At 44.2% G+C, this 27641-nt stretch overlaps 1 protein-coding gene across 1 annotated transcript in view; it reads left to right on the forward strand.

Moving 5' to 3' along the window:
• frem1b (Fras1 related extracellular matrix 1b) overlaps positions 1-27641 on the forward strand; it is a 60430-nt gene that overhangs the window by 31471 nt on the left and 1318 nt on the right. The window contains 12 exon segments of the mRNA XM_039003075.1: positions 303-448; positions 5726-5917; positions 6970-7234; positions 9369-9786; positions 12379-12589; positions 12950-13094; positions 13592-13721; positions 13936-14008; positions 14256-14405; positions 14929-15221; positions 15514-15561; positions 15825-16034. Coding sequence (XP_038859003.1) covers positions 303-448; positions 5726-5917; positions 6970-7234; positions 9369-9786; positions 12379-12589; positions 12950-13094; positions 13592-13721; positions 13936-14008; positions 14256-14405; positions 14929-15221; positions 15514-15561; positions 15825-16034 — 2281 coding nt within the window.

A 27641-nucleotide genomic window follows, 5' to 3' on the forward strand; every position in this document is an offset into this window, starting at 1 on the left:
CAGATTATCTCCGCATGTGTCTACTGTAGATGTCTTCACTATTATTCTACAATGTAAAAGAATAAAGAAAAACCCTTGAATGAGTAGGTGTACCCAAACTTTTGACTGGTACTGTATACCTTCCCCTCCTTTGGTCCCCAATGTCTCTGTGGCCCTCAGTGTCTTTGCTGGGGATTGAACTCTCTAATAATGTCTCTCTCTCACTTTTCTTCTCTCTTTCTCTTTCTCTGTCTCTGAATAGCCCCTAGTATGTTTCTTTATGTCTCTGTGGTCCTGACCATATCGTGTATCTTCTCTGTCAGAAATGCAGGAGTGGAGGTGGACTGGATGGACAGGAGAGTGATCTCCAGTGTGGTGTTGGAGGCAGAAGACCTGGACACTCCTACCAGTAAGCTCTACTACATCCTCAATGCTGGGCCCAGGTTTGGCAAGCTGCAGGTCAAGGTTAGTGCAAAGCAAAGCCCCTCTTCAAATGATACCCAGAAGATATTTATATCAAAATATGTATAACGTTATATATACAGTGGTTCTTCCTTTAAAAGGTTTGAGCTTATGCCGCGACCGTTTGTGGTAGATGGTGGCATTCTGTCATTGCACCACACTACCACAAGGGGGAGTTAGAACGCTGATCTATCGGTAGTCTAAACTGTGGCGAAAAAAAATCTATCTGTTCGTAAAATTGACAGCTGTGCCATATAGATTGCAAAATAGTTGGGAAGAGATTTTCGATGTACCGATTCCATGGCACATGGTTTATGAATTGACATGCAATGTTCCGTTCCTCCAGAAAGCCCTAATATTAAAAACAGTCAAATGCTTTCTCTCCGTTGCCCACACGTACTTTAAACATTTGGATAATAAAGCATTTAAACGCTGACATTGGTTGATTTTAATACTTCTGACAGCCAAAATTCTAACTCCACCCATAACCTTTGGACTTTTAAACATTCCCAGAAGGCATGGATTATTATAACCCACTGCAGGCCTAAAACCTATGGGGGCAAACAACGTTTCCATGATGGGCTATTAGCAGGACTCTTCAACCTTTACAAAATGATAGCTCGGCTAGGTGTGAAATAAATCCCCCCAATTTACAATGTATTAAGTACCCTAAAGTTTTTAATTTCTAACTACAAACATCATGCAACTGCAAAATGTTGTGTAAAGCAAATACTGTACAGTATTTCTTCATCAACATCTTTATGCTTCTGTTAATAAAATAATCATAAAAATACTCTTTCAAAATGCAGATGTTTATTTCAACTATCAGCAGGACAATAGACTCGAGTCTATTGTTTAGGCCGAGTTTAGGACTTTAAATATATTCATGGATCCATAACGAATTACTATGGGAATAAATATCACTGAAGCATGGGGACTGGTCTTGATAAATCCTTCTGATTTTTATTTGGAAATGTTAGGATTATTTTGCTCTTCACTATCACAATATTAAAAACGTTCAAATGCATTCATGAATTAAATTGATTTAGCCGACATGTTGCGGTTCATCTGATGAAGGTGCACACGGGCCTATTTATATCATGAATATGAACTCAGAGGGCAGAAATGATTACATATTAAAGCATTAGACCTCTCACTAAAGGCGTCAGTCATACAAAATGTATACTTAAATTCAAACTGGTTCTCTAGCAAAGTATTAAGAATGTCTCACCCCATGTTCAATAATGGCCTTTTTCCCTTTAATAGATTACAACCGCTAACTTTCGGTTATTTGAAAACAAAATAATCTTCAAAATATAATTATTTTTAAACAAGCCATAGAAAGTTGGTTGGAGTTTCAGTTTAATCCACCAGAAAAGACAGAACAAATAATACAACAAATATTGTTGTTAAACTCAAATATACTAATTGATAAAAAGCCTTTATTTTTCGGACCAAAAAAAAAGAAAAAGGTGTAATCTTTGTAAACTATATCATAAATAGGACTGTTGGAGTTATGTCACACATGCAGCTAACACAAATATATGGAAATGTATGCTCTACCCAACATTACAACCAATTAATTGCAGCCATTACCACAAAAATGGAAGAGGCAAGTGGAAAGGGGAAAAGTGAGGAACTTGTCTGTCGGCCCTGGAGGCATTTTGAAAACATGTTTTCAAACACTTGTTTTTCACAAGGGCTATTAGCAGGACAATAGACACGATGTGGTCCAAAAAACACCTCTCTGACATTAGGTACAGCATATCTCTCGATGATGTCATTTAATATCTCGCCAGCTTTGATCCATGCCTGGGCCTGCAGCACGCAAAGTTCTTTGTTTGTCCAACGAATCATTGGGTCGAAACTACAGAACAGTACAAAATATATATATATATACAGTTGAAGTCGGAAGTTTACAGACACTTAGGTTGGAGTCATTAAAACTCGTTTTTCAACCACTCCACACATTTTTTGTTATCAAACTATAGTTTTGGCAAGTCGGTTAGGACATCTACTTTGTGCATTACTGTAACGATCCTCTTCGTCTGATGAAGAGTAGTCAGGATCGGACCAAAACGCAGCGTGGTAAGTGTCCATGTTAATTTATTATAACAGAACACGAAACAAAATAACAAAGAGAATGTAAGAAACGAAACAGTCCTGTCAGGTGAAACACCACAAAACAGAAAACAACTACCCACAAAACACAGGTGGAAACAAGCTACCTAATTATGGTTCTCAATCAGAGACAACGATAGACAGCTGCCTCTGATTGAGAACCACACCACAAAAATAAAACATAGAACACACAACATAGAATGCCCAGCCCAACTCACGCCCTGACCAAACCAAAAATAGAGACATAAAAAGGATCTCTAAGGTCAGGGCGTGACAATTACACAAGTAATTTTTCCAACAATTGTTTACAGATAGATTATTTCACTTATAATTCACTGTATCACAATTCCAGTGGGTCAGAAGTTTATATACACTAAGTTGACTGTGCCTTTAAACAGCATGGAAAATTCCTGAAAGTGATGTCATGGCTTTAGAAGCTTCTGATAGGCTAATTGACATAATTTGAGTCAAATTGAGGTGTACCTGTGGATGTATTTCAAGGCCTACCTTCAAACCCAGTGCCTCTTTGCTTGACATCATAGGAAAATCAAAAGAAATCAGCCAAGACCTCAGAAAAACAATTGTAGACCTCCACAAGTCTGCTTCATCCTTGGGAGCAATTTCCAAACGCCTGAAGGTACCACGTTCATCTGTACAAACAATAGTATGCAAGTATAAACACCATGGGACCACGCAGCCATCATACCGCTCAGGAAGGAGACGTGTTCTGTCTCCTAGAGATGAACCTACTTTGGTGCGAAAAGTGCAAATCAATCCCAGAACAACAGCAAAGGACCTTGTGAAGATGCTGGAGGAAACGGGTACAAAAGTATCTATATCCACAGTAAAATGAGTCCTATATCAACATAACCTGAAAGGCCGCTCAGCAAGGAAGACGCCACTGCTCCAAAACCGCCATTTTAAAAAAGCCAGACTACTGTTTGCAACTGCACATGGGGACAGAGATTGTACTTTTTGGAGAAATGTCCCCTGGTCTGATGAAACAAAAATAGAACTGTTTGGCCATTCTGACCATCGTTGTGTTTGGAAGAATAAGGGGGAGGCTTGCAAGCCGAAGAACACCATCCCACCCGTGAAGCACGGGGTGGCAGAATCATGTTGTGGGGGTGCTTTGCTGCAGGAGGGACTGGTGCACTTCACAAAATAGATGGCGTCATGAGGCAGGACAATTATGTGGATATATTGAAGCAACATCTCAAGACATCAGTCAGGAAGTTAAAGCTTGGTCGCAAATGGGTCTTCCAAATGGACAATGACCGCAAGCATACTTCCAAAGTTGTGGCAAAATGGCTTAAGGACAACAAAGTCAAGGTATTGGAGTGGCCATCACAAAGCCCTGACCTCAATCCTATAGAAAATGTGTGCAGAACTGAAAACATGTGTGCGAGCGAGGAGGCCTGATAAACCTGACTCAGCTACACCAGCTCTGTCAGGAGGAATGGGCCAAAATTCACCCAACTTATTGTGGGAAGCTTGTGGAAGGCTACCCAAAATGTTTGATCCAAGTTAAACAATTTAAAGGCAATGCTACCAAATACTAATTGAGTGTATGTAAACTTCTGACCCACTGGGAATGTGATGAAAGAAATAAAAACAGAAATAAATCATTCTCTCTACTATTATTCTGACATTTCACATTCTTAAAATAAAGTGGTAATCCTAACTGACCTAAAACAGGGAATTTTTACTAGGATTAAATGTCAGAAATTGTGAAAAACTGAGTTTAAATATATTTGGCTAAGGTGTATGAACATTTCCGACTTCAACTGTATATATATATATATATATATATATATATATATATATATATAAAATGTCTTACAGAGCCTTTCCATAAGTCCACTTAAGTTTCTTCAACTGTCTTCTGACTGTGATTAGAGCGATGTTGTGCGGTGATGCCAGCAGATTCCAGATTGCCTTCGCCGATCACCCAGCATCTTCAACCATCAGTGAGGCGATGGCTTGAATAGTCTCGCTGGAAATGGAATACAATGGAAAAATGTGCAGCATACAGTAAAGACCAGCATTCAATTTATTTAAGCATTATTTTTAGCATTATTAGGCCTACTTTACAGTATTGTAGTCTACTATACCTGTTCATTTTCCTGGGTTTTTGCATTTGGCGTAACACAGGCGAATAGCACTGTCCGTGAACATAATCCCCAAGTCTAACAGTATTTTACCGACATGTTTAATTATTCAAGGCTCCTTTCTCTTCTCTGTGCTGGAGTTTTTTAAAGAATACAAAAGAAGCCATGCACCCTTGATGGGCTATCAGCAGGACAATAGATTCTTACAATGTCCACCAAATGCATTGCTTTCTAACCACATCTGGATGGATCCATAATGAATTCCTATGGGAATAAATATCTCTGATTGACAGAAATACTGGAATAAAGTAGGCTAATGAAGGCAACAAATTGTTGCTTAATGGATCATCCAAAGTCATCCAATTGTTATAATAGAATTTGAAGCAATAGCCTACCCGCGTGTGGTCAACTATTTCATCACCGTTTCGCACTGCTCTGAGACAAGCATGGGGACTGGACTTGATAAATCAATGAGATTTTTATTTTCACTGAATCTCCGTTTGGGTATTGGTTAGCCTACAATTAGGGTGTGGAAATGTCAGGATTATTTTGCTCTTCACTCGCAGTCACTTCGTAGCCTACTCCCGGCCTGTCACGTTGTACAGCGCCATATTTTCCTAATGGAAACCTTGACTGTTTTGATTTTCGTTTTTCTTGGAATAGAAACACCATGATATTAATCAAATGAATTAAGCAAAAATTCTTAAAATCAATTCCATATACTATGTTCTTAAAAAATATAAGAAATTCTCTAGTACAGCCAATATTAAAAACAGTCAAATGCTTCTCAAAGATGCTCTCTGGGGGTCAAACTAGCACAAACTAGCATTATTGGCAACAGTGGCTGACACTTAAATAATGTGCCATAGAAATCTGCGGCAGCCCGCAAGCTGTGCTGCAGTATGACGTGACTTGTACGACGTAACTTTTAAAGGAAGAACCACTATAGCATCCGCAGATACATCTGATGTTACCCTCCTGACCTACATCTGACCAAGTGTAAAAGTCAAATTTGAGTGTGTTTGTGTATCCTCTTCCCTTTGTGCAGACAGAAGCTGGCTGGACAGACATTGGGGCGGGTCAGAACTTCACCCAGGAGGATGTGGAGTTTAACCGCTTGTGGTACGCCCACACTACTGGCACCGGGTTCAAAGGTCATGACAGCATCCGTTTCACCCTCAGTGACCTAGACAACGAGTCCCCTCCTCAGAGCTTCTTCATCTCAGTACGCACCATCCAGAAGGGTGAGGACAGGACAGCCTCATGGGCACAGTTTCATTATTATGATTAGAGTTCTTGCTTAAATACTTTAAGACAAACAAGCACACACGTTTTTTTTTAGGAAATTTGTCTTTAACATTTTGAGGTGGACCATCTCTTCCTCTCTGGAGGAGCCTGCTCTTATCAGCATAATGTAACTACTTTATCAATCACATAACACATAGTCGCGTATTGTCTATAGATCTAGCATTACGTAGTACTTGAAAAAGGTAAATAAATAGGTCAATTCAGTCACTGAACTTTTCCTAGACAGGTTACAGCACTCAGCTACAGCACTACCCAACAGTATACCACAACAGTACACCTTGTTAACCCACCAAGACACAACAACCTGGGTGGAGCACGGCACGGCAGCCATTTTGTGCCTCAACGCACCACACATGCATCAGCAACGTCCCAAAACAAACTTTCTCCAGCCGCTGCATCTTGGCCATGTATAATTGAATAGGTGGCTTTCCCTATAGCCAGGCCAGCTTTTCCAGTTGGGTGAGCATGACATGCGAGGCGGAGAGAAGCGAAGAGAGTTGAGGAGAGGGAGTGCAATCAGGGGTGCGCTTGGCCCTCTTGGCTCGGTGCCCTCTGATCCTGGAGGAGCGAAGGTGAGAAAAGCCCACACACTCGGCACCGCAGGAAGAGCCACCTCGGAACGTGAATAATTGAAGGATGTAGGGAGTGAACAGACGTAGAGTTTTGGTTGCCTCTGCGGTTCTCTTGTTGTTGTGTTGTCGTCATCATTGCTCGCTCAAGTCACTGCCAGGCTATTATTGAAAACATACCATTCGTACAGGTTTTTGGTACAGTTCATATTGTGCTAGCCTATCGAAGCTGGTGCAACTAAGATAAGCTGATAGTCCCTGATATCGGGCACTAACATGCTTTATTTGATGTTTAAAATACACTTTTTATCGATTTTTAAACTCAGAAAGTAAAAAATGAAGCCTTGATACATTTAACAGTATAATAGATACAAAAAACTGCTATTGCTTGACCTAAATGACTATTCTCCTGTGTCCAGGTGACATAGTGCTGGTCACCAGGCCGGTCACCCTGATGGAGGGAGAGCGGCTCATCCTGACCACAGACATCCTACTGGCTACGGACGGGGCTGCCAGACCGGGGGAGGTGCTCTACACCGTGTCCATCCCGCCCAAACACGGACACGTCCACGCCGTCCAGCGTCCCGGAATGCCGTTCCTCAGCTTCTCCCAGCTGGACGTGGCGGCCCAGCGTGTGTGTTACACCCATGACAACAGTCACACAGCTGAGCAGGACTCCTTCAGGTCAGACTAACACGTTGTGGTATTTTGTTTCATTTTGTATTTTTTTTGTTGGACATACAAGACTTAGGGGCAGATACAAACATTTCTTGAAATAGTGTATTGTCCATATTCTTCAGACTGACACGTTAGTGGAATATTGGATGATTGAATTGAAAGCTTTCTTGTTCATTCAGATTTAATTGGATGTGTGTTTGGCTCAAATTTCAGGCACGATTATGTTAACAATAAAATAATAATATCTCCTTTTGACTTGAAAAATATGGCATAAAATGTCATGAATTAGTCTGTTGATATTAACTGAATAAGAAAGATTTTTAGTGCCTGCCCAAAAAGTATCACACAAATTCGGACAGAGTATTTCAGCATCAAAAGAAGCTCAGCAAAAAAATGATAAGTGTGAAGAGATGAGAGCTCTGCTACAGTATGTTTATGTGCCTCTTCCAGCCAATTTGGCAGGAGGCTTGGGTGGAGAGAGAGATGGCGGGCGTATGGCTGACCTGTCCTCTCCTCTGTCTGCTCTCCTCTCCGTCCCTGGTGTGTCTGAGGACGCTGGTTTGTCACCCAGAAGCCTGGCACACACAAACACACACACTCACAGAGAGAGAGCCTGGCTGTGTTTCACCTCAGGGTCAGCTGGGAGCCAGGAGCCTTTCTGCAGCCAAGCCAGCCGAGGTTGAGAGGAGATGAGAGGGGGGAGCACTTTAGTGGGGGCACACACACTGCCAATGCTCTCTGCCAAAGAGGGAGGTGATAGCCGTCCAGCATGGGGCAGTAGTTCTGGTATTTCTTAACTGACACATTGAACCCAATAGAGCAATCAGCCATGTTATCCACCCGCTTCTCAGCACTCAAATACAAACTAACCACATCCTTAGATCCAAAGCATCCATCTATTTAACTGTGACTATTTCTACTGGGTTCTACTTGGTTCTGGTTAAACCTATGTGTATGAGCGTATCTGATCAGCTCCACTCTGTATTGGTGTGTGATACAGAATGTTCCATTTGGAGGGGCTGGTGGCAGTGTGTGATGGCAGCGGTTGGCGCCTCAGATGGGGCCACACCTGAGCACACACCTGTGCGTCAGAGCAGGGGCCTGGTCCAGGCCCCAGGCAGAAGGTGTTTTCTATGCCCCCCTCTTCTGGTCACCGTGACAGCGGATGATGAATGGGCATTATTAGGAGAATGATAACACCGGCTGGCATCGGTTGCCATGGCGGCCAGAAAGGAGTGTACAGAGTACAAACAGGCATCTCTGGGAACAATTACCTAGCAAATATGGGACGGTGTCGATGGCAGATGTTGCACCGGTTTGGCTTAGAGAGGGGGACCTCTGTGTGTGTGTGTGTGTGTGTGTGTGTGTGTGTGTGTGTGTGTGTGTGTGTGTGTGTGTGTGTGTGTGTGTGTGTGTGTGTGTGTGTGTGTGTGTGTGTGTGTGTGTGTGTGTGTGTGTGTGTGTGGTGGCCAGTGTGTTGTTCGTGGTGGCTGGTGGAGCCTAGGGCAGTTCTCAGCTGCAGGGCTGTGTGTGTGAGAGGCAGATTGACTTGGCAGAGGGTTGAACGAGGGCTAAAATCTGTCCACATAAACACACAAACCACTGTCCCCATTTCAGCTCCAGTACATTGTCACTGTAGCATGTGGTGAGCCATGGACCAGTCTGTGAGCACACAACAAGACTCAACCAGCTTGAAAATGGGAAAGGGGCCCTTATGATTGACTTATTGCCTTTTTAAATTGGATCTGTAATAAAGCTAGCCTCATCGGTGAATAATGTGATGAATTTTATGTTTATAGATCACTTTGAGATTATATTAATTTTGGTGGTTATTTTTCAATGCTATAGCTAATTTAAAAAAATATGTACTTTCTATCATACAGATCGTGTTTGCCAGTGGCATCATGCAAAAAATGGCCTGATTACTTATCATTAAATTTGCACACTTTCCCCATCCATCTTTTGCCGTTATACAAGCTGTCCACGAGTTGGCATCTGCCCTTTGAACTGTACCTCTATCTCCTGTGTTTTAATGGACACGTCACCGCAGTAGCCCACAGCAAAACCACAACATTTATACGCCTAACTACATGCCAATAACCAAACTTCATCCATCCACTTTTCCATTTTCTCCCCACAGCTTCGTCGTCACCAACGGCATCAGCTCCCGCAGCGGCTCCCTGCACTTCACCATAGAACACAGTGACCGGATCCCGCCGTCCCTCAACCGCAATACCGGCCTTCAACTGACAGAGGGAGCGGTGAAGTCCATCACACCAGACCACCTGGAGCTCACCGACCCAGATACTGCTGTGGGGAACCTGACCTATGCCCTCACCCAGCCCCCGCAGTACGGCAAGCTGCTCCTCAAGGGGTACCCACTGACATTACCCCGTTTTACTCAGACTGATATCAACAACATGGACCTGGCTTACCAGCACTACCAGGGCAGCCTGGCCCAGATTGACAGGTTTAGTCTGATGCCGTCTGATGGTACTAACAGAGGATACCTGGAGTATGGACAGCTGAAGGAAGAGCCGCTGGTCTTCACAATACAGGTGGGCTTTACTGGTTGTTATACTTCAGCAAATCTTGTATGCCAGGGACGTATTCTGGTCCGAGATCAGCGCTTATATTCTGAGACACTTGGGCTGCGTTCACACAGGCAACCCAATTCAACCTTCTTTTTTTCACTTATTGGTCTTTTGACCAGTCAGATCAGCTCTGAAAAAGATCTGATTTGACTGGTAAAAAGACCAATTCGTTAAAAAAAAAGAAGGTTGAATTGGGTTGCCTGTGTGAACGCAGCCCAAGTGTCTCAGAATATAAGCGCTGATCTCGGACCAGTTACGCCTTTTAGATCCTTATTATACAATGCTCCCTCCCTCACTCCAGTCCCAAACTGCTTTAATCAACTCTTAATTTCCCCCTAAAATCTTCTCATTTTGATTTCCTTTTTGTCTGTGTACTGTAACTCAGCTTTTAGCTGTGAATGTGTACAAGCTGAAATAAACCTTGCTATAATATACACTGAGTGTACAAAACATTGGGAACACTTTCCATGACAGACTGACCAGGTGAATCCAGGTGAAAGCTACTTATTGACGTCACTTGTTAAATCCACTTCAATCAGTGTAGATGAAGGGGAGGAGACAGGTTAAAGAAGAAGCTTTTAAGCCTTGGGACATTTGAGACATGTATTGTGTATGTGTCATTCAGAGGGTGAATGGACAAGACAAAACATTTAAGTGCCTTTGAATGGGGTATGGTGGTAGGTGCCAGGCGCACCGGTTTGAGTGTATCGAGAACTGCAACGCTGCTGGGTTTTACACGCTCAACAGTTTCTTCTGTGTATCAAGAACGGTCCACCACCCAAAGGACATCCAGAAAACTTGACACATCTGTGGGAAGCATTGGAGTCAACATGGCTTCCTGTGGAATGCTTTCGACGCCTTGTCGAGTCCATGCCCCGATGAATTGAGGCTGTTCTGAGGGCGAAAGGGGCTGCAACTCAATATTAGGAAAGTGTTCTTGTGCAGTGTTTCTGTACACTCAGTGTACATGGACATGAAGGACCTGATCCTAGATCAGCATTCCTACTCTCAGACGCGTTGTGAATATGAACCCAGGCTTCTAAGCATACAGTGTCAGCAGACATACAGTACACAGATGTACTAAACGTTTGCGGCTTTCATTTGCAACGGAAATAAAGTATAAAAGGGAGAACAAAATGTTGGGGAACTAAAGTGATGAAAAGATGAATAATATCCAAACTATCAATCATGTATTTTCTTCTTCCCACAAGCAATGATTTCACCATGAGCTATCTTTGTAGTGGTACTCACTCAGACAGGGAGAGAGGAGAGAGTTAACCCAGGCCTCCCTACAGTATTGCATACTAAACTGTCAGCCTGCCGGGCTGTTGTGGCCAGGTGGATGAGGCTGCTGCTGTGACACTGTGTTCCTTGTGCCTCCCCTCTCCTGTGGCCCGCCACGCACTCACATATTCTAGAGCTGAAAACGGTCAGCCAGGCGGATAACCTGCTGGCCAGCCCACCCTGCCCTGGGACTCAGTGGGTGTGGGTGTGGGTGGGGGTCATAGGCAGGCACAGGTGAGGCAGCCTGGCCAGCAAATGTCCCCTTCGGTCTAGCGAGACTCTCTGTCTGTCACTTGGCTAGAGCCGCGCTACGCCACCGTGAGCTAAACAACGCGGATCCGCTCCTCTCAATGCTCAACCTCTGGCCCCGTTAAGACTGTACAATGCATTCAGTACAGTAGCACTAGCATCATGAATAATGTCTACAACAGACCTCACAAGTGGAGGACCTCCGAGGCTATAGTACAGGTAGTGCATGATAACAAGTTGTGTCAATAACTATCACTTATATATTAGCCATTATTGCTCTCTAATTGTTCTCTGCATGCAATCAGATAGGACTTTATTTGGGCCAAACATGTCATCATTTTTCCCATCTGATATTTCACAAAAAATAACGTACCAGAATACAATACATACAATACGCTTTTTTTTTGTAATTGCATCTATGAGGACTTGCTGTCTCCTACAGTGGAATTAAGATACTCAACGACCAACGGTTCTTTTGTCATGAAACATAATCAGAGCACCCTCTTCTGGCCTGTTGATAGAAGTGCGGGTGACAGTACATTTACTGTGGTCACTATCACTGGTCATGGAGACCCACACGGTGTGCAGGTTTCTGTTCCAGCACACCTCTAACACACTTGATTCAACTAACCAGCTGATCACCAAGACCTTGATCAGTTTAATCAGTTGTGTTTGTTAGTGCTGGGCAGGAACAAAAGCCTGCGCAACATGCGGGTCTCCAGGACCAGTATTGGCTGAAAAGATTTGGCCCTCAGATCCTCAAAAAGTTCTACAGCTGCACCATTTAGAGCACCTTGACTGGCTGTATCACTGCTTGGTACGGCATCTGCTCGGCATCTGACCGCAAGGAGCTACAGAGGGTAGTGCGTACAGCCCAGTACATCACCAGGGCCAAACTTCCTGCCATCCAGGACCTCTATACCAGGCGTGTCAGAGGAAGGCCCTAGAAATTGTCAAAGACTCCAGCCACCCAGGTCATAGACTGTTCTCTCTGCTAATGAGCACGACCTTGTCCACCTCTAGGTGGAGCACGTAGACAGGAATCCCCCCAGCCTGGTGACCAAGAGGATCCCCAGTACAGTGGAGAACCTCTCGGGGGGACCAGGGGACAAGCAAGGCATCTACATCACGTCACGTGACCTCCAGGCCTCTGACCCCGACAGTCCCGCCCAGGAACTGGAGTTCACCATCACACGGCCGCCTCACTTCGGCTACCTAGAGAACTCCCTCACCGGTAGCTCCTTTTCTTCGAATTGAATCAACTTTATAGATAAACAGAGGGGAAATTACATTCATTATTTCAATTTTTAGTGATTACATTTTTTTTAAACTTTAAATTAACTTAATATACTTACCTGGGTATGTTGAGTGAGAGGTGGTAGGTTTTGATTGTACCTTCAAGAAAGGGGTATAGTACATGTTACAATCTGTGGAAACAAAACAAGTCTTGGTGCCATTTGAAAGTACAGTACCTTACATGAAGTGAGCTACAGTAGTCGTGAATACATCAGGGTTATAGTCAAGTGTTCTGTAGTCGATGTGTGCACTGTGCAGTGTAGTGACAGCTTTGTCTCTGTTCTTTGTGTTTGCCTAGGGGCGTACATCAAAGGACGCTTCACCCAGAGGGATTTGGAGCAGCGCGCCGTGCTCTATGTCATCCCCACCGACATGGAGGTGACAGGGGACAGCTTTGAGTTCCGTGTCACTGACCCCGCGGGAAACACCATGCTGCCTGAAATGTAGGTTTTATTCCATTGGCACATACAGTATTACCTCAACTACCTCGTATCCCTGCACATTGACTCGGTACCGGTACTTTGTGTATATAGCCTCGTTATTGTATTGCGATATTATTATTATTATTATTTTTAATCAAATGTTTTCAGACTTTTTAATTCTGCATTATTGTAAGCAATTCACGATACAAAAAAGGTTGAGAGACACTGTTTTATACTGCATAGAGGGATTTGGAGGTGGGCACTTTCTGTGCACAGCTATAGTGGGTACAATAGACCGATTCACACACAGCTTAGAATCTTCCCAAATGTCATGACTGATACCATATAAAAAAATAACTTGTTCCCAGATCTGTATGTACTGTATGTCAATGGTATGACAATGATAGTCAGAGTTGGCTAAAGCACATACAGATGGGACCAGGGTAAAATAAAGAGGAGTCTAGCCACGCTTGACCTCTCCTGTTCCCTCTTGACCGCACCTGTGGCCTGTCTTGCAGACTGCAGCTGACGTGGTCTCGGGTGGAGCTGTCGGCTACGTGTTACCGGGTGTGTGAGAACGCAGGCATGCTGCAGGTGCAGCTGACACGCAGTGGGAAAAGCATGGACCCGGCCTACATTGCTATTCAGGTACAGTAGAGTGGTGTCCTGAACACAACTCACACCAGTCAACTGAACAGCCAAGCTGTGGACTAGAGCAGCTAGGGTCAAGGGTTAACAATCCTACTCACTCATATTGAATTGACCTTGAAAAACAACGTCTGGTGGTAAAGTTGTATAAGTTGAATTGAATGGGACTTGAATCAGAGTCTAAGAATGTCAACCCCTCTTTCTCTGCTTTCAGGTGGAAGATGGTACTGCCAAGGTGGGGAAAGATTTCACCCACAGCACGGCCAGTCTGATCCAGTTCGATTCAGGTCTGTGATGATCCACGTCAAAGGGTGGCCAACCCTGCTCCTGTGTGTGTGTGTGTGTGTGTGTGTGTGTGTGTGTGTGTGTGTGTGTGTGTGTGTGTGTGTGTGTGTGTGTGTGTGTGTGTGTGTGTGTGTGTGTGTGTGTGTGTGTGTGTGTGTGTGTGTGTGTGTGGGTTAGTTGATATACCTATAATAATGTTATTAGTTGATATAGCTACCTCCTCTTCTCTCTCCCTGTATGACTGATTAGGAGTCAACGTGAAAACCTGGAACATTTACCTGAAAGACGACGGCCTGGAAGAAAACCATGAGACGTTCACCGTGATTCTGAACGGCCCCAAGAACACTGTTCTGGGTCAGAGGAACTCAGCCAGTGTGGAGATAGTGGATCCTAGAGGAGGCGAGTTAAGAATGATTCAGTGATTGGTTATATAATACAGTAGGCTGAGGGCTGTGTTCTGATGCCCTGTACTCTGACTTGCTGTAAGCCTTCCTAAACAGCAGAGGGTGCATGTTGCCTATGGTTAATTGGAACATTTGATATACTGATGCAGAGTGATGTTTAAATGTCATACGTGCGTGACGTCTGGGTTCCGAGCGTGGGGCGTCTGCGTGCCACCAGACTGTGTGACAAGGAGGCCCTACCGGAATGTGCCCAATAAGTACACTAATTTGTCATTTTCTGTTTCAAACTGTTTCCTCTCTCTTGTTGTACTTTACTGGACATAACCCAGGGTCATGTCAATTAAGCACCGAATGGAAGAAAGCAGACTGAAACAGGAAGGAACTACGTGGAATTGTCCAATAAGAAACGCTCATTTTTATTTCCCACCGCAAAACAGTTTGAAATGTTTTCCGTCGTGTGCCCTAATGAACATGACCCTGGTTTCTCTGTCGCTCTGTCTCGCGTTCTCTCTCTACAGGAATGTGCGACCCAGAGGACCTGAGGGTTGAGGAAGATGAAAAAGGAGTACCTTCAACCGCTCACGTCCCCCAGTCCCCACAGCTAGAGGAGCACGTCACTGACATTGAAACAGACCTGCTGTGGGAGAGCCGCCCCCATCCACCAAGGGGGGACGTGCCCAACCGGAGGCCCTTCCTGGACTATGGGGATGGAGAGGGGGAGCCCCAGGACCAGGCTACTCAGTTTCACAGCCAGGCCACCAGACAACTCAGACTGCAGGGCGGCAGCAACAGTAATAGCAACAGTCGCACGGTGAGCCTCTGAGTTTCACCAAGTACTTGATTGGAGCCCAGCACAACAATTACAATCAACAACACAATGTTGACTTTAGCGTTTCTTTTTTGAGGAACTGCTGGGGAACTTTGGAAGTTTGATTGATGTCTGCGGAAGAGAGTTGTCGAAGCCGGACATAAACTTGCCATTTACTATGGATTGGTTGTAGAATTTCTCCTGAAGGGAATATGTCAAATTCAACATAGTGGTTTTATGAATAGTGCCCGCATCTATACTGCATGTTAGCTATGCCTCTCCTCTGTGATTCTAGGTCCTTCATTCAGGTGTCAAGAGAAAGAGTGAAGAGAAAGTCTGGACGGTAAGACTCTTCCATATACTGTAAACCTCACAACTTTGGAAGGAGAGAGGTCAGTCGACTCCTGATAAGTGCACTCGCTACCTAAATGCAACATACCTTTCCAGTCCAAATGTCTGAACATTTTGAATTTCTCATGATAACGGCATGCTCTGGTTTACTTCTCATTGCCACAACAGGGTCAAGCTGTTGCATTTATCAGGAGTTGACTGTATATATATGTGTCACCATGTGTCACATTTTATTGTGTCCCCACTCTCCACTAGTTCCATGCACTCACCCCACTGAGACTAGAGGAAAGGAGGCTGCCGATTCCAGAGCCCATCCCCCAGGTGCACCCGGACCTCCAGGTGATCCCAATCTGGAGCTGGTCTGGCCACAGGAAGTTCCTCCATGAGGTGAGGGTGGGGGATGCCCCCCAGGATGATGCCCCTGTACCCTCGCCCAAACAACACAGGGCTGGTCGCCAGCGCAAGGTGAGGGCATTGTTTTAACTAAAGGGGGGCTAGGGGGGTTGGGTGCAATGTTCCCTCTAAGCTGCGTAGCCTCGAGAATGCCATGCAGCTCCCCTAGGACTGCTGCGCAGAAATATTAGCCCACAGAGAGAAGCACGAGATTGAACTTCACTCAACTTTCTAGAGCAGTGGTCACCAACCTGGTCGATCGTATTCCAAGGCATTCCTAGTCGATCGCCAAACATTTCTGTAAAAAAACAACGATAAAGCATTGTGTTCCTATTTTTGTAAAAAAATGGCCCGAACAACAATGCATTGGCAGGGCAATTCATGTAAAACCAATATGCGGTGATAATGTATTGGCAGTGGTGTGTATTCACGGATGCCAAGGGAAGCCAGGCTTCCCAATTTTTTTTACCAACAATTACTTTTTTTTAAACATTAAATAATTTCTTTCATCTCTCTGTTTCATAATTTTTCTTCAATGCGCAAGAGATTGAATGTATCTCACAGGAGAAATCATCCGAGTGAGCGAAACAGCGCCCCTCTGTCTCTCTACGTGTAGGCCATCTATCTGATGCTGTCTGGTCCAAATGAGTATGACATTGTTGCCGCCCCTAGCATTGAATGCAAGGGAAGCCAGAAAGCATCTGGCCTCCCTCGACAAAAAAAGTATACAAAATGAGCCAATCAGCATTGAGCTAAACTAAGCAAGCTCAACTGGTGAATGGTCCTGGCGCACCTAAAAAAAAGTGTCAAGGGAAGCCAGCTTGGATTTGGCATCACTCCTATCAAATCATATTGAGAGCATACATCATTGACAGAAAAACTTGAATTGTTGCATCTCATTGTAGCAATTGTCTCTTTCCTAAATTAGCCATGGATGGAGATAGGGATTTGGACTCATAGTTTTACTTGATTCTCCGTACTGGACAATGATTATAACGTCGATTCTGATCCAGCCATTAATTCATACATTCATACACTGAGAGGATGGAAGTTTAATATGTAGCTAGATGTAGAAGGCTAATGTTAACTAGCTAACGTTGCCTATGAATGGAAGTTAGGCTAGAGAGCAAACATTTTAACCAGGTAGCCTAGTACAACAAAAAATAAAAGTGTGTACTGTATGACAGAGTGATAGACCATTTCATCAACATGAAAGAAAGGAGGATGACATTGGCTTTTCTCTACAAGCAGGGTGAGTCAACATGTTTTTCTACTTGCACGAATGGGCATGCACACACACGCGCACACAGAAACAGAACCTGGACAGCCACATAATGTTTAGCTTACGTTGATTGGACTAAATTGTTTTTGGTATATTTTTGTTGTCACTGTGTAAGACTAAGCTCAGGTGATTTGATAATGTTGAAATGGTGCTGGAATAGTGGAGGCCGCTCCTGTTTTCTTTGCGACTTTCGGTTACCCTCTGTGGTTTTAAATCAATAGTTGTTTAGGGGTCCGAAAATGTCGGAAACATTAACTTGCTTGACCATGCTGTAGGTCATGTAACTGTCTATTACTGTACATGCAATATTCTTTGTGGACTTCAATGGACAGAGGTTGCTATCCGGTTTTCTGATAAAACAAAGGTGTGGTTGAATGTATTCTGCCACTGTGTCTTCTTATTGTCTCGGCCTTGCCTATATATCAAAGCATATGAATTAACCAGTTTTTAGAGCAAACAACGCAATTATCACAACACAGGGTGTAATATGGCTTTTTTTGGCGGGGTGGATGGCTTGGCATCCCCAGTAATTTTACACACGCGTCGCTACTGATAGATGGTGCAGGAGGAGATGGCTGCAGTTTGACGGGCACCTAAACAATTGTGCTATTGTGTGTGTGTTTTTCCGCGTTATTTGGAACTTATTTTGTACATAATGTTTCTGCCACCGTCTCTTATGACTGAAAAGAACTTCTGGATATCAGGACAGTGATTACTCACCTCGTACTGGACAAAGATTTTTTTCTTTAAAGAGTCGGAAGCTAAAAATTTACTTCAGACACCCAAATCCCTGTAATTTGCATGAAGAAGAGATGGAGATATCGGGGACGTAGGTTGGGGTGCCCTGTAAGGATCCGACGGCAAGTGAGTAATCAAATCAAATTTATTTATATAGCCCTTCTTACATCAGCTGATATATCAAAGAGCTGTACAGAAACGCAGCCTAAAACCCTAAACAGCAAGCAATGCATGTGTAGAAGCACGGTGGCTAGAAAAACTCCCTAGAAAGGCCAAAACCTAGGAAGAAACCTAGAGAGGAACCAGGCTATGAGGGGTGGCCAGTCCTCTTCTGGCTGTGCCGGGTGGAGATTATAACAGAACATGGCCAAGGTGTTCAAATGTTCATAAATGACCAGCATGGTCAAATAATAGTAATCACAGGGAACAGGTCAGGTTTCCATAGCCGCAGGCAGAACAGTTGAAACTGGAGCAGCAGCACAGCCAGTTGGACTGGGGACAACAAGGAGTCATCATGCCAGGTAGTCCTGAGGCATGGTCCTAGGAAAGAGAGGAAAGAGAGAAAGAGAGAATTAGAGAGAGCCTACGTAAATTCACACAGGACACCGGATAAGACAGGAGAAATACTCCAGATATAACAGACCCTAGCCCCCCGACACATAAACTCCTGCAGCATAAATACTGGAGGCTGAGACAGGAGGGGTCAGGAGACACTGTGGCCCCATCCGATGATACCCCCGGACAGGGCCAAACAGGCAGGATATAACCCCACCCACTTTGCCAAAGCACAGCCCCCACACCACTAGAGGGATATCTTCAACCACCAACTTACCATCCTGAGACAAGGCCGAGTATAGCCCACAAAGATCTCCGCCACGGCACAACCCAAGACAGGAAGACCACGTCAGTGACTCAATCCGCTTAAGTGACGCACCCCTCCTAGGGACGGCATGGAAGAGCACCAGTAAGCCAGTGACTCAGCCCCTGTAATAGGGTTAGAGGCAGAGAATCCCAGTGGAGAGAGGGGATCCAGCCAGGCAGAGACAGCAAGGGCAGTTCGTTGCTCCAGTGCCTTTCCGTTCACCTTCACACTCCTGGGCCAGACTACACTCAATCATAGGACCTACTGAAGAGATGAGTCTTCAATAAAGACTTAATTAAAGGTTGAGACCGAGTCTGCGTCTCTCACATGGGTAAGCAGACCATTCCATAAAAATGGAGATCTATAGGAGAAAGCCCTGCCTCCAGCTGTTTGCTTAGAAATTCTAGGGACAATTAGGAGGCCTGCGTCTTGTGAACGTAGCATACGTGTAGGTATGTACGGCAGGACCAAATCGGAAAGATAGGTAGGAGCAAGCCCATGTAATGCTTTGTAGGTTAGCAGTAAAACCTTGAAATCAGCCCTTGCCTTAACAGGAAGCAAGTGTAGGGAGGCTAGCACTGGAGTAATGTGATCAAATTTTTGGGTTCTAGTCAGGATTCTAGCAGCCGTATTTAGCACTAACTGAAGTTTATTTAGTGCTTTATCCAGGTAGCCGTAAAGTAGAGGATTGCAGTAGTCTAACCTAGAAGTAAAAAAAGCATGTATTAATTTTTCTGCATTATTTTTGGACAGACAATTTCTGATTTTTGCAATGTTACGTAAATGGAAAAAAGCTGTCCTTGAAACATGGACATCTTGATATGATATGTTTGTCAAAAGAGAGATCAGGGTCCAGAGTAATGCCGAGGTCCTTCACAGTTTTATTTGAGACGACTGTACAACCATCAAGATTAATTGTCAGATTCAACAGAAAATCTCTTTGTTTCTTGGGACCTAGAACAAGTATTTCTGTTTTGTCCGAGTTTAAAAATAGAAAGTTTGCAGCCATCCACTTCCTTATGTCTGAAACACAGGCTTCCAGCGAGGGCAATTTTGGGGCTTCACCATGTTTCATTGAAATGTACAGCTGTGTGTCATCCGCATAGCAGTGAAAGTTAACATTATGTTTTCGAATGACATCCCCAAGAGGTAAAATATATAGTGAAAACAATAGTGGTCATAAAACAGAACCTTGAGGAACACCAAAATGTACAGTTGATTTGTCAGAGGACAAACCATTCACAGAGACAAACTGATATCTTTCCGACAGATATAATCTAAACCAGGCCAGAACTTGTCCGTATAGACCAATTTGGGTTTCCAATCTCTCCAAAAGAATGTGGTGATCGATAGTATCAAAAGCAGCACTAAGGTCTAGGAGCAGGAGGACAGATGCAGATCCTCGGTCTGACGCCATTAAAAGGTAATTTACCACCTTCAGAAGTCCAGTCTCAGTGCTATGATGGGGTCTAAAACCAGACTGAAGCATTTCGTATACATCATTTTTTCTTCAGGAAAGCAGTGAGTTGCTGCGCAACAGCTTTTAAAAATTTTTTTGAGAGGAATGGGAGATTCTATATAGGCCGATAGTTTTTTATATTTTCTGGTTCAAGGTTTGGCTTTTTCAAGAGGCTTTATTACTGCCACTTTTAGTGAGTTTGGTACACATCCGGTGGATAGAGAGCCATTTATTATGTTCAACATAGGAGGGCCAAGCACAGGAAGCAGCTCTTTCAGTAGTTTAGTTGGAATAGGGTCCAGTATGCAGCTTGAAGGTTTAGAGGCCATGATTATTTTCATCATTGTTTCAAGAGATATAGTACTAAAACACTTGAGTGTCTCCCTTGATCCTAGGTCCTGGAAGAGTTGTGCAGACTCAGGACAACTAAGCTTTGGAGGAATACGTAGATTTAAAGAGGAGTCCGTAATTTGCTTTCTAATGATCATGATCTTTCCTCAAAGAAGTTCATGAATTTATTACTGCTGAAGTGAAAGCCATCCTCTCTTGGGGAATGCTGCTTTTTAGTTAGCTTTGCGACAGTATCAAAAATAAATTTCGGATTGTTCTTATTTTCCTCAATTAAGTTGGAAAAATAGGATGATCGAGTAGCAGTGAGGGCTCTTCGATACTGCACGGTACTGTCTTTCCAAGCTAGTCGGAAGACTTCCAGTTTGGTGTGGCGCCATTTCCGTTCCAATTTTCTGGAAGCTTGCTTCAGAGCTCGGGTATTTTCTGTATACCAGGGAGCTAGTTTCTTATGACAAATGTTTTTACTTTTTAGGGGTGCAACTGCATCTAGGGTATTGCGCAAGGTTAAATTGAGTTCCTCAGTTAGGTGGTTAACTGATTTTTGTCCTCTGATGTCCTTGGGTGGGCAGAGGGAGTCTGGAAGGGCATCAAGGAACCTTTCGGTTGTCTGAGAATTTATAGCATGACTTTTGATGCTCCTTGGTTGGGGTCTGAGCAGATTATTTGTTGCGATTGCAAACGTAAGAAAATGGTAGTCCGATAGTCCAGGATTATGAGGAAAAGCATTAAGATCCACAACATTTATTCCATGGGACAAAATTAGGTCCAGAGTATGACTGTTGCAGTGAGTAGGTCCGGAGACATGTTGGACAAAACCCACTGAGTTGATGAGGGCTCCGAAAGCCTTTTGGAGTGGGTCTGTGGACTTTTCCATGTGAATATTAAAGTCACCAAAAATGTGAATATTATCTGCTATGACTACAAGGTCGCTGTATATGGCCCAGGAGGCCTGTAAACAGTAGCTATAAAAAGTGATTCAGTAGGTTGCATAGATTTCATGACTAGAAGCTCAAAAGACGAAAACATAGTTTTTGTTTTGTAAATTGAAATTTGCTATCGTAAATTTTAGCAACACCTCCACCTTTGCGGGATGCGTGGGGGATATGGTCACTAGTGTAACCAGGAGGTGAGGCCTCATTTAACACAGTAAATTCATCAGGCTTAAGCCATGTTTCAGTCAGGCTAATCACATCAAGATTATGATCAGTGATTAGTTCATTGACTATAACTGCCTTGGAAGTGAGGGATCTAACATTAAGTGGCCCTATTTTGAGATGTGAGGTATCACGATCTCTTTCAATAATGGCAGGAAGGGAGGAGGTCTTTATTCTAGTGAGATTGCTAAGGCGAACATCACCATGTTTAGTTTTGCCCAACCTAGGTCGAGGCACAGACACGGTCTCAATGGGGATAGCTGAGCTGACTACACTGACTGTGCTAGTGGCAGACTCCACGAAGCTGGCAGGCTGGCTAACAGTAATATCTTATGTTTCACCGAGTCGTGGTTGAACGATGACATGGATAGCATACAGCTGGCTGGGTTTTCGGTCCATCGGCAAGATAGAACAGCTGCCTCCGGTAAGACAAGGGGTGGCGATCTGTGTCTATTTGTAAATAACAGCTGGTGCACGAAATTGAATATTAAGGAAGTCTCGAGGTAAGCTGTATCTCATGATAAGCTGTAGACCACACTATTTACCAAGAGAGTTTTCATCTATATTTTTCGTAGCTATATTAGCACGGGTAACATTCCAGAGAGACATCAGGGATTGTAACGTTCTCTGCTTCACGGAAACATGGCTCACTCAAGAGACGCTAACGGAGTCGGTGCAGCCAGCTGGTTTCTTCACGCATCGTGCCGACAGAAACAAACATCTTTCTGGTAAGAAGAGGGGCGGGGGTGTATGCCTTATGATTAACGAGACGTGGTGTGATCATAACAACTTACAGGAACTCAAGTCATTCTGTTCACCTGATCTAGAATTCCTCACAATCAAATGTCGACCGCATTATCTACCAAGGGAATTCTCTTCGATTATAATCACAGCCGTATATATCCCCCCCCAAGCAGACACATCGATGGCCCTGAACGAACTTTATCTGACTCTTTGTAAACTGGAAACCACACACCCTGAGGCTGCATTCATCGTAGCTGGGGATTTTAACAAGGCTAATCTGAAAACTAAACTCCCTAACTCCCTTCTATCAGCATATTGATTGTGCTACCAGGGCTGGTAAAACCTTGGATCATTGTTATACTAACTTCCGCGACGCATATAAGGCCCTCCCCCGCACTCCTTTCGGAAAAGCTGACCACGACTCCATTTTGTTGCTTCAGGCCTACAAACAGAAACTAAAACAACAAGCTCCCTCGCTCAGGTCTGTTCAACGCTGGTCCGACCAATCTGATTCCACGCTTCAAGACTGCTTCGCTCACGTGGATTGGGATATGTTCCGCATTGCATCCAACAACAATATTGACGAATACGCTGATTCGGTGAGCGAGTTCATTAGAAAGTGCATTGACGATGTCGTACCCACAGCAACGATTAAAACATTTCCAAACCAGAAACCGTGGATTGATGGCAGCATTCGCGTGAAACTGAAAGCGCGAACCACTGCTTTTAACCAGGGCAAGGTGACCAGAAACATGACCGAATACAAACAGTGTAGCTATTCTCTCCGCAAGGCAATCAAACAAGCTAAGTCCCAGTATAGAGACAAAGTAGAGTCGCAATTCAACAGCTCAGACACAAGAGGTATGTGGCAGGGTCTACAGTCAATCACGGATTACAAAAAGAAAACCAGCCCCGTTGCGGACCAGGATGTCTTGCTCCCAGACAGGCTAAATAACTTTTTTGCTCGCTTTGAGGTCAATACAGTGCCACTGACACGGCCCACTACCAAAACCTGCGGGCTCTCCTTCACTGCAGCCGAGGTGAGTAAAACATTTAAACGTGTTAACCCTCGCAAGGCTGCAGGCCCAGACGGTATTCCCAGCCGCGTCCTCAGAGCATGCGCAGACCAGCTGGCTGGTGTGTTTAAGGACATATTCAATCAATCCTTATCCCAGTCTGCTGTTCCCACATGCTTCAAGAGGGCCACCATTGTTCCTGTTCCCAAGAAAGCTAAGGTAACTGAGCTAAACGACTACCGCCCCGTGGCACTCACTTCCGTCATCATGAAGTGCTTTGAGAGACTAGTCAAGGACCATATCACCTCCACCCTACCTGACACCCTAGACCCACTCCAATTTGCTTACCGACCCAATATGTCCACAGACGACGCAATCGCAACCACACTGCACACTGCCCTAACCCATCTGGACAAGAGGAATACCTATGTGAGAATGCTGTTCATCGACTACAGCTCAGCATTTAACACCATAGTACCCTCCAAATTCGTCATCAAGCTCGAGACCCTGGGTCTCGACCCCGCCCTGTGCAACTGGGTCCTGGACTTCCTGACGGGCCGCCCCCAGGTGGTGAGGGTAGGTAACAACATCTCCACCCCGCTGATCCTCAACACCGGGGCCCCACAAGGGTGCGTTCTGAGCCCTCTCCTGTACTCCCTGTTCACCCACGACTGCGTGGCCATGCACGTCTCCAACTCAATCATCAAGTTTGCGGACGACACTACAGTGGTAGGCTTGATTACCAACAACGACGAGACTGCCTACAGGGAGGAGGTGAGGGCCCTCGGAGTGTGGTGTCAGGAAAATAACCTCACACTCAACGTCAACAAAACAAAGGAGATGATTGTGGACTTCAGGAAACAGCAGAGGGAGCACCCCCCTATCCACATCGACGGGACAGTAGTGGAGAAGGTGGAAAGTTTTAAGTTCCTCGGTGTACACATCACGGACAAACTGAATTGGTCCACCCACACAGACAGCGTTGTGAAGAAGGCGCAGCAGCGCCTCTTCAACCTCAGGAGGCTGAAGAAATTCGGCTTGTCACCAAAAGCACTCACAAACTTCTACAGATGCACAATCGAGAGCATCCTGTCGGGCTGTATCACCGCCTGGTACGGCAACTGCTCCGCCCACAACCGTAAGGCTCTCCAGAGGGTAGTGAGGTCTGCACAACGCATCACCGGGGGAAAACTACCCGCCCTCCAGGACACCTACACCACCCGATGTCACAGGAAGGCCATAAAGATCATCAAGGACAACAACCACCCAAGCCACTGCCTGTTCACCCCGCTATCATCCAGAAGGCGAGGTCAGTACAGGTGCATCAAAGCAGGGACCGAGAGACTGAAAAACAGCTTCTATCTCAAGGCCATCAGACTGTTAAACAGCCACCACTAACATTTAGTGGCCGCTGCCAACATACTGACTCAACTCCAGCCACTTTAATAATGGGAATTGATGGAAATTATGTAAAAATGTACCACTAGCCACTTTAAACAATGCCACTTAATATAATGTTTACATACCCTACATTACTCATCTCATATGTATATGTATATACTGTACTCTATATCATCTACTGCATCTTGCCATCTTTATGTAATACATGTATCACTAGCCACTTTAAACTATGCCACTTTATGTTTACATACCCTACATTACTCATCTCATATGTATATACTGTACTCTATACCATCTACTGCATCTTGCCTATGCCGTTCTGTACCATCACTCATTCATATATCTTTATGTACATATTCTTTATCCCTTTACACTTGTGTGTATAAGGTAGTAGTTGTGGAATTGTTAGGTTAGATTACTTGTTGGTTATTACTGCATTGTCGGAACTAGAAGCACAAGCATTTCGCTACACTCGCATTAACATCTGCTAACCATGTGTATGTGACAAATAAAATTTGATTAGATTTGATTAGATTTTTATTTACCACCACAAACCGATGCTGGCACTAAAGCGGCACTCAACAAGCTATATAAGGCCATACGTAAACAATAAATATATCACCCAGAGGCGGCACTCCTGGTGGTCGGGAGCGCCACCAGGAGCGTGATCAACGTGATCAAGACAAAGAAGAGGATTGTGGACTACAGGAAAAGAGGATAGAGAACGCCCCCATTCTCATCGATGGGCTGTAGTGTAGCAGGTTGAGAGCTTCAAGTTCCTTGGCGTCCACATCACTAACAAACTAACATGGTCCAAGCACACCAAGACAGTTGTGAAGAGGGCACAACAAAACCTATTCCCCCTCAGGAGACATTTGGCATGGGTCCTCAGATCCTCAAAAGGTTCTACAGCTGCATCATCGAAAGCATCCTGACTGGTTGCATCACTGCCATGTATGGCAACTGCTCGGCCTCCGACCGCAAGGCACTGCAGAGGGTAATGCGTATGTCCCAGTACATCACCGGGGCCAAGCTTCCTGCCATCCAGGACCTCTACACCAGGCGGTGTCAGAGGAAGGCCCTAAAAATTGTCAAAGACTCCAGCCACCCTAGTCATAGATAGCTTTCTCTGCTACCGCACTGCAAGCGGTACCGGAGCGCCAAGTCTAGGTCCAAGAGGCTCCTAAATAGCTTCTACCCCCAAGCCATAAGGCTCCTGAACAGCTAATCAAATGGCTACCCAAACTATTTGCATTGCCCCCCCCCCCCCCTACAGCTGAATGATAGAACAGCTATTTCCATGTTAAAATGTTATGGGATGCATTTTCTCCATGGTAGGCCACTCTGATAGGCCTACATTATGATCAAATAGCCACAGTTGCCTTCTTGGCCACTGTTAAAACTGTAACTTAAAGCAGGTACAGACTCAGTGTTCACAGTAAACGTGCGCTGGAACTTGCACAGAATTTTCACAAGTGTCAAGTTTGCACTCAGTAGACCTGAAATTTGCTCAGTGCTGAATTTTTTTTAAGGAACATTGGTTGGATGTTTTGGATGGAGACACACGAACTGACTGGCAATCTCAAAGCCCAGAAGAGTCTTAGTGTAGTTATAATCAAATAAACTATTTCTATGTAGGTCAGTCTTGAGACCACATATTGAGTGTCTCGGTCTTGTCTCGGTGTCTGATACATTTGTACTTGGTCTCAGACAGCGAGGATTCATCATTTCTTGCCGAGACCAGCGGAGTAAAACACTAATTATCAGCTTCCATTCAGTCAGCGCATAAAACCGCTTTGCCAGGCCAAATATGTACACTTCTTTCTTGAAACGTGAATATTATAACAGCCTTCATATCTATTATAGACATGTTTACTCAGTGGCGAACCTATAGGCTTTCAGTGTGTGACAGGATTGTGTTTATGAAAGGACAGCAACCGTAATACCAGCGCACTCATGTAGCAGTGAACTTTCTAAAACACAAATAGCGATTGTGTAGGCTACTTTGTACATGATTTCTCTATTGTACTACATAATTGATAAATCGTAATACATCCACTACACTACTTTGATATGCATCCGTATATGCAATGCCCACTGAAAAAAAAAAGTGGGTATACAATTTATACCTGCGTATACCCTCCACTATACCGCTGTAGTGGAGGGTATATGCAGGTATAAATCGTATACCCACTTTTTTTTCAGTGGGCATTGCATATACTCAATTCTTAATCCCTACTGATGCGTATCAAAGTAGTGTAGTGGATGTATTACAATTTAGCAATTATGTAGTACAATAGAGAATGTTAACCCTAAGCCAACAAAAACTGAAGAGATTAAATCAGAACATCATTCAAAATAACAATATAGTTATCATAATTTGTATATTATTATAAGAATTATTGTATAAATCCTTAGCCCTTCTCTGAAGGCGTAGAAAGCCTATTGTTCCCCACTGTGTTTGGGTTAGTAATCATTTGTAGAGTGGCTCTATTTACCCTCAGTATGCATTTTTAACTATTTTGAATGTCTAGAGAATCCATATGTTGTTCTGAAATATGAACACAGAAATACTGGACATTTTGAACTCTTATCACGGTGGTGATTTGGCAAAATTGCAATCGTGGTCTTGAATTGGACACATTTTTCTTGACTCGGTCTCGGACCCCTTG

This window comes from Salvelinus namaycush, chromosome 10 (genome assembly GCF_016432855.1).
Source record: "Salvelinus namaycush isolate Seneca chromosome 10, SaNama_1.0, whole genome shotgun sequence".
In the NCBI taxonomy this organism is placed as follows: Eukaryota; Metazoa; Chordata; class Actinopteri; order Salmoniformes; family Salmonidae; genus Salvelinus; species Salvelinus namaycush.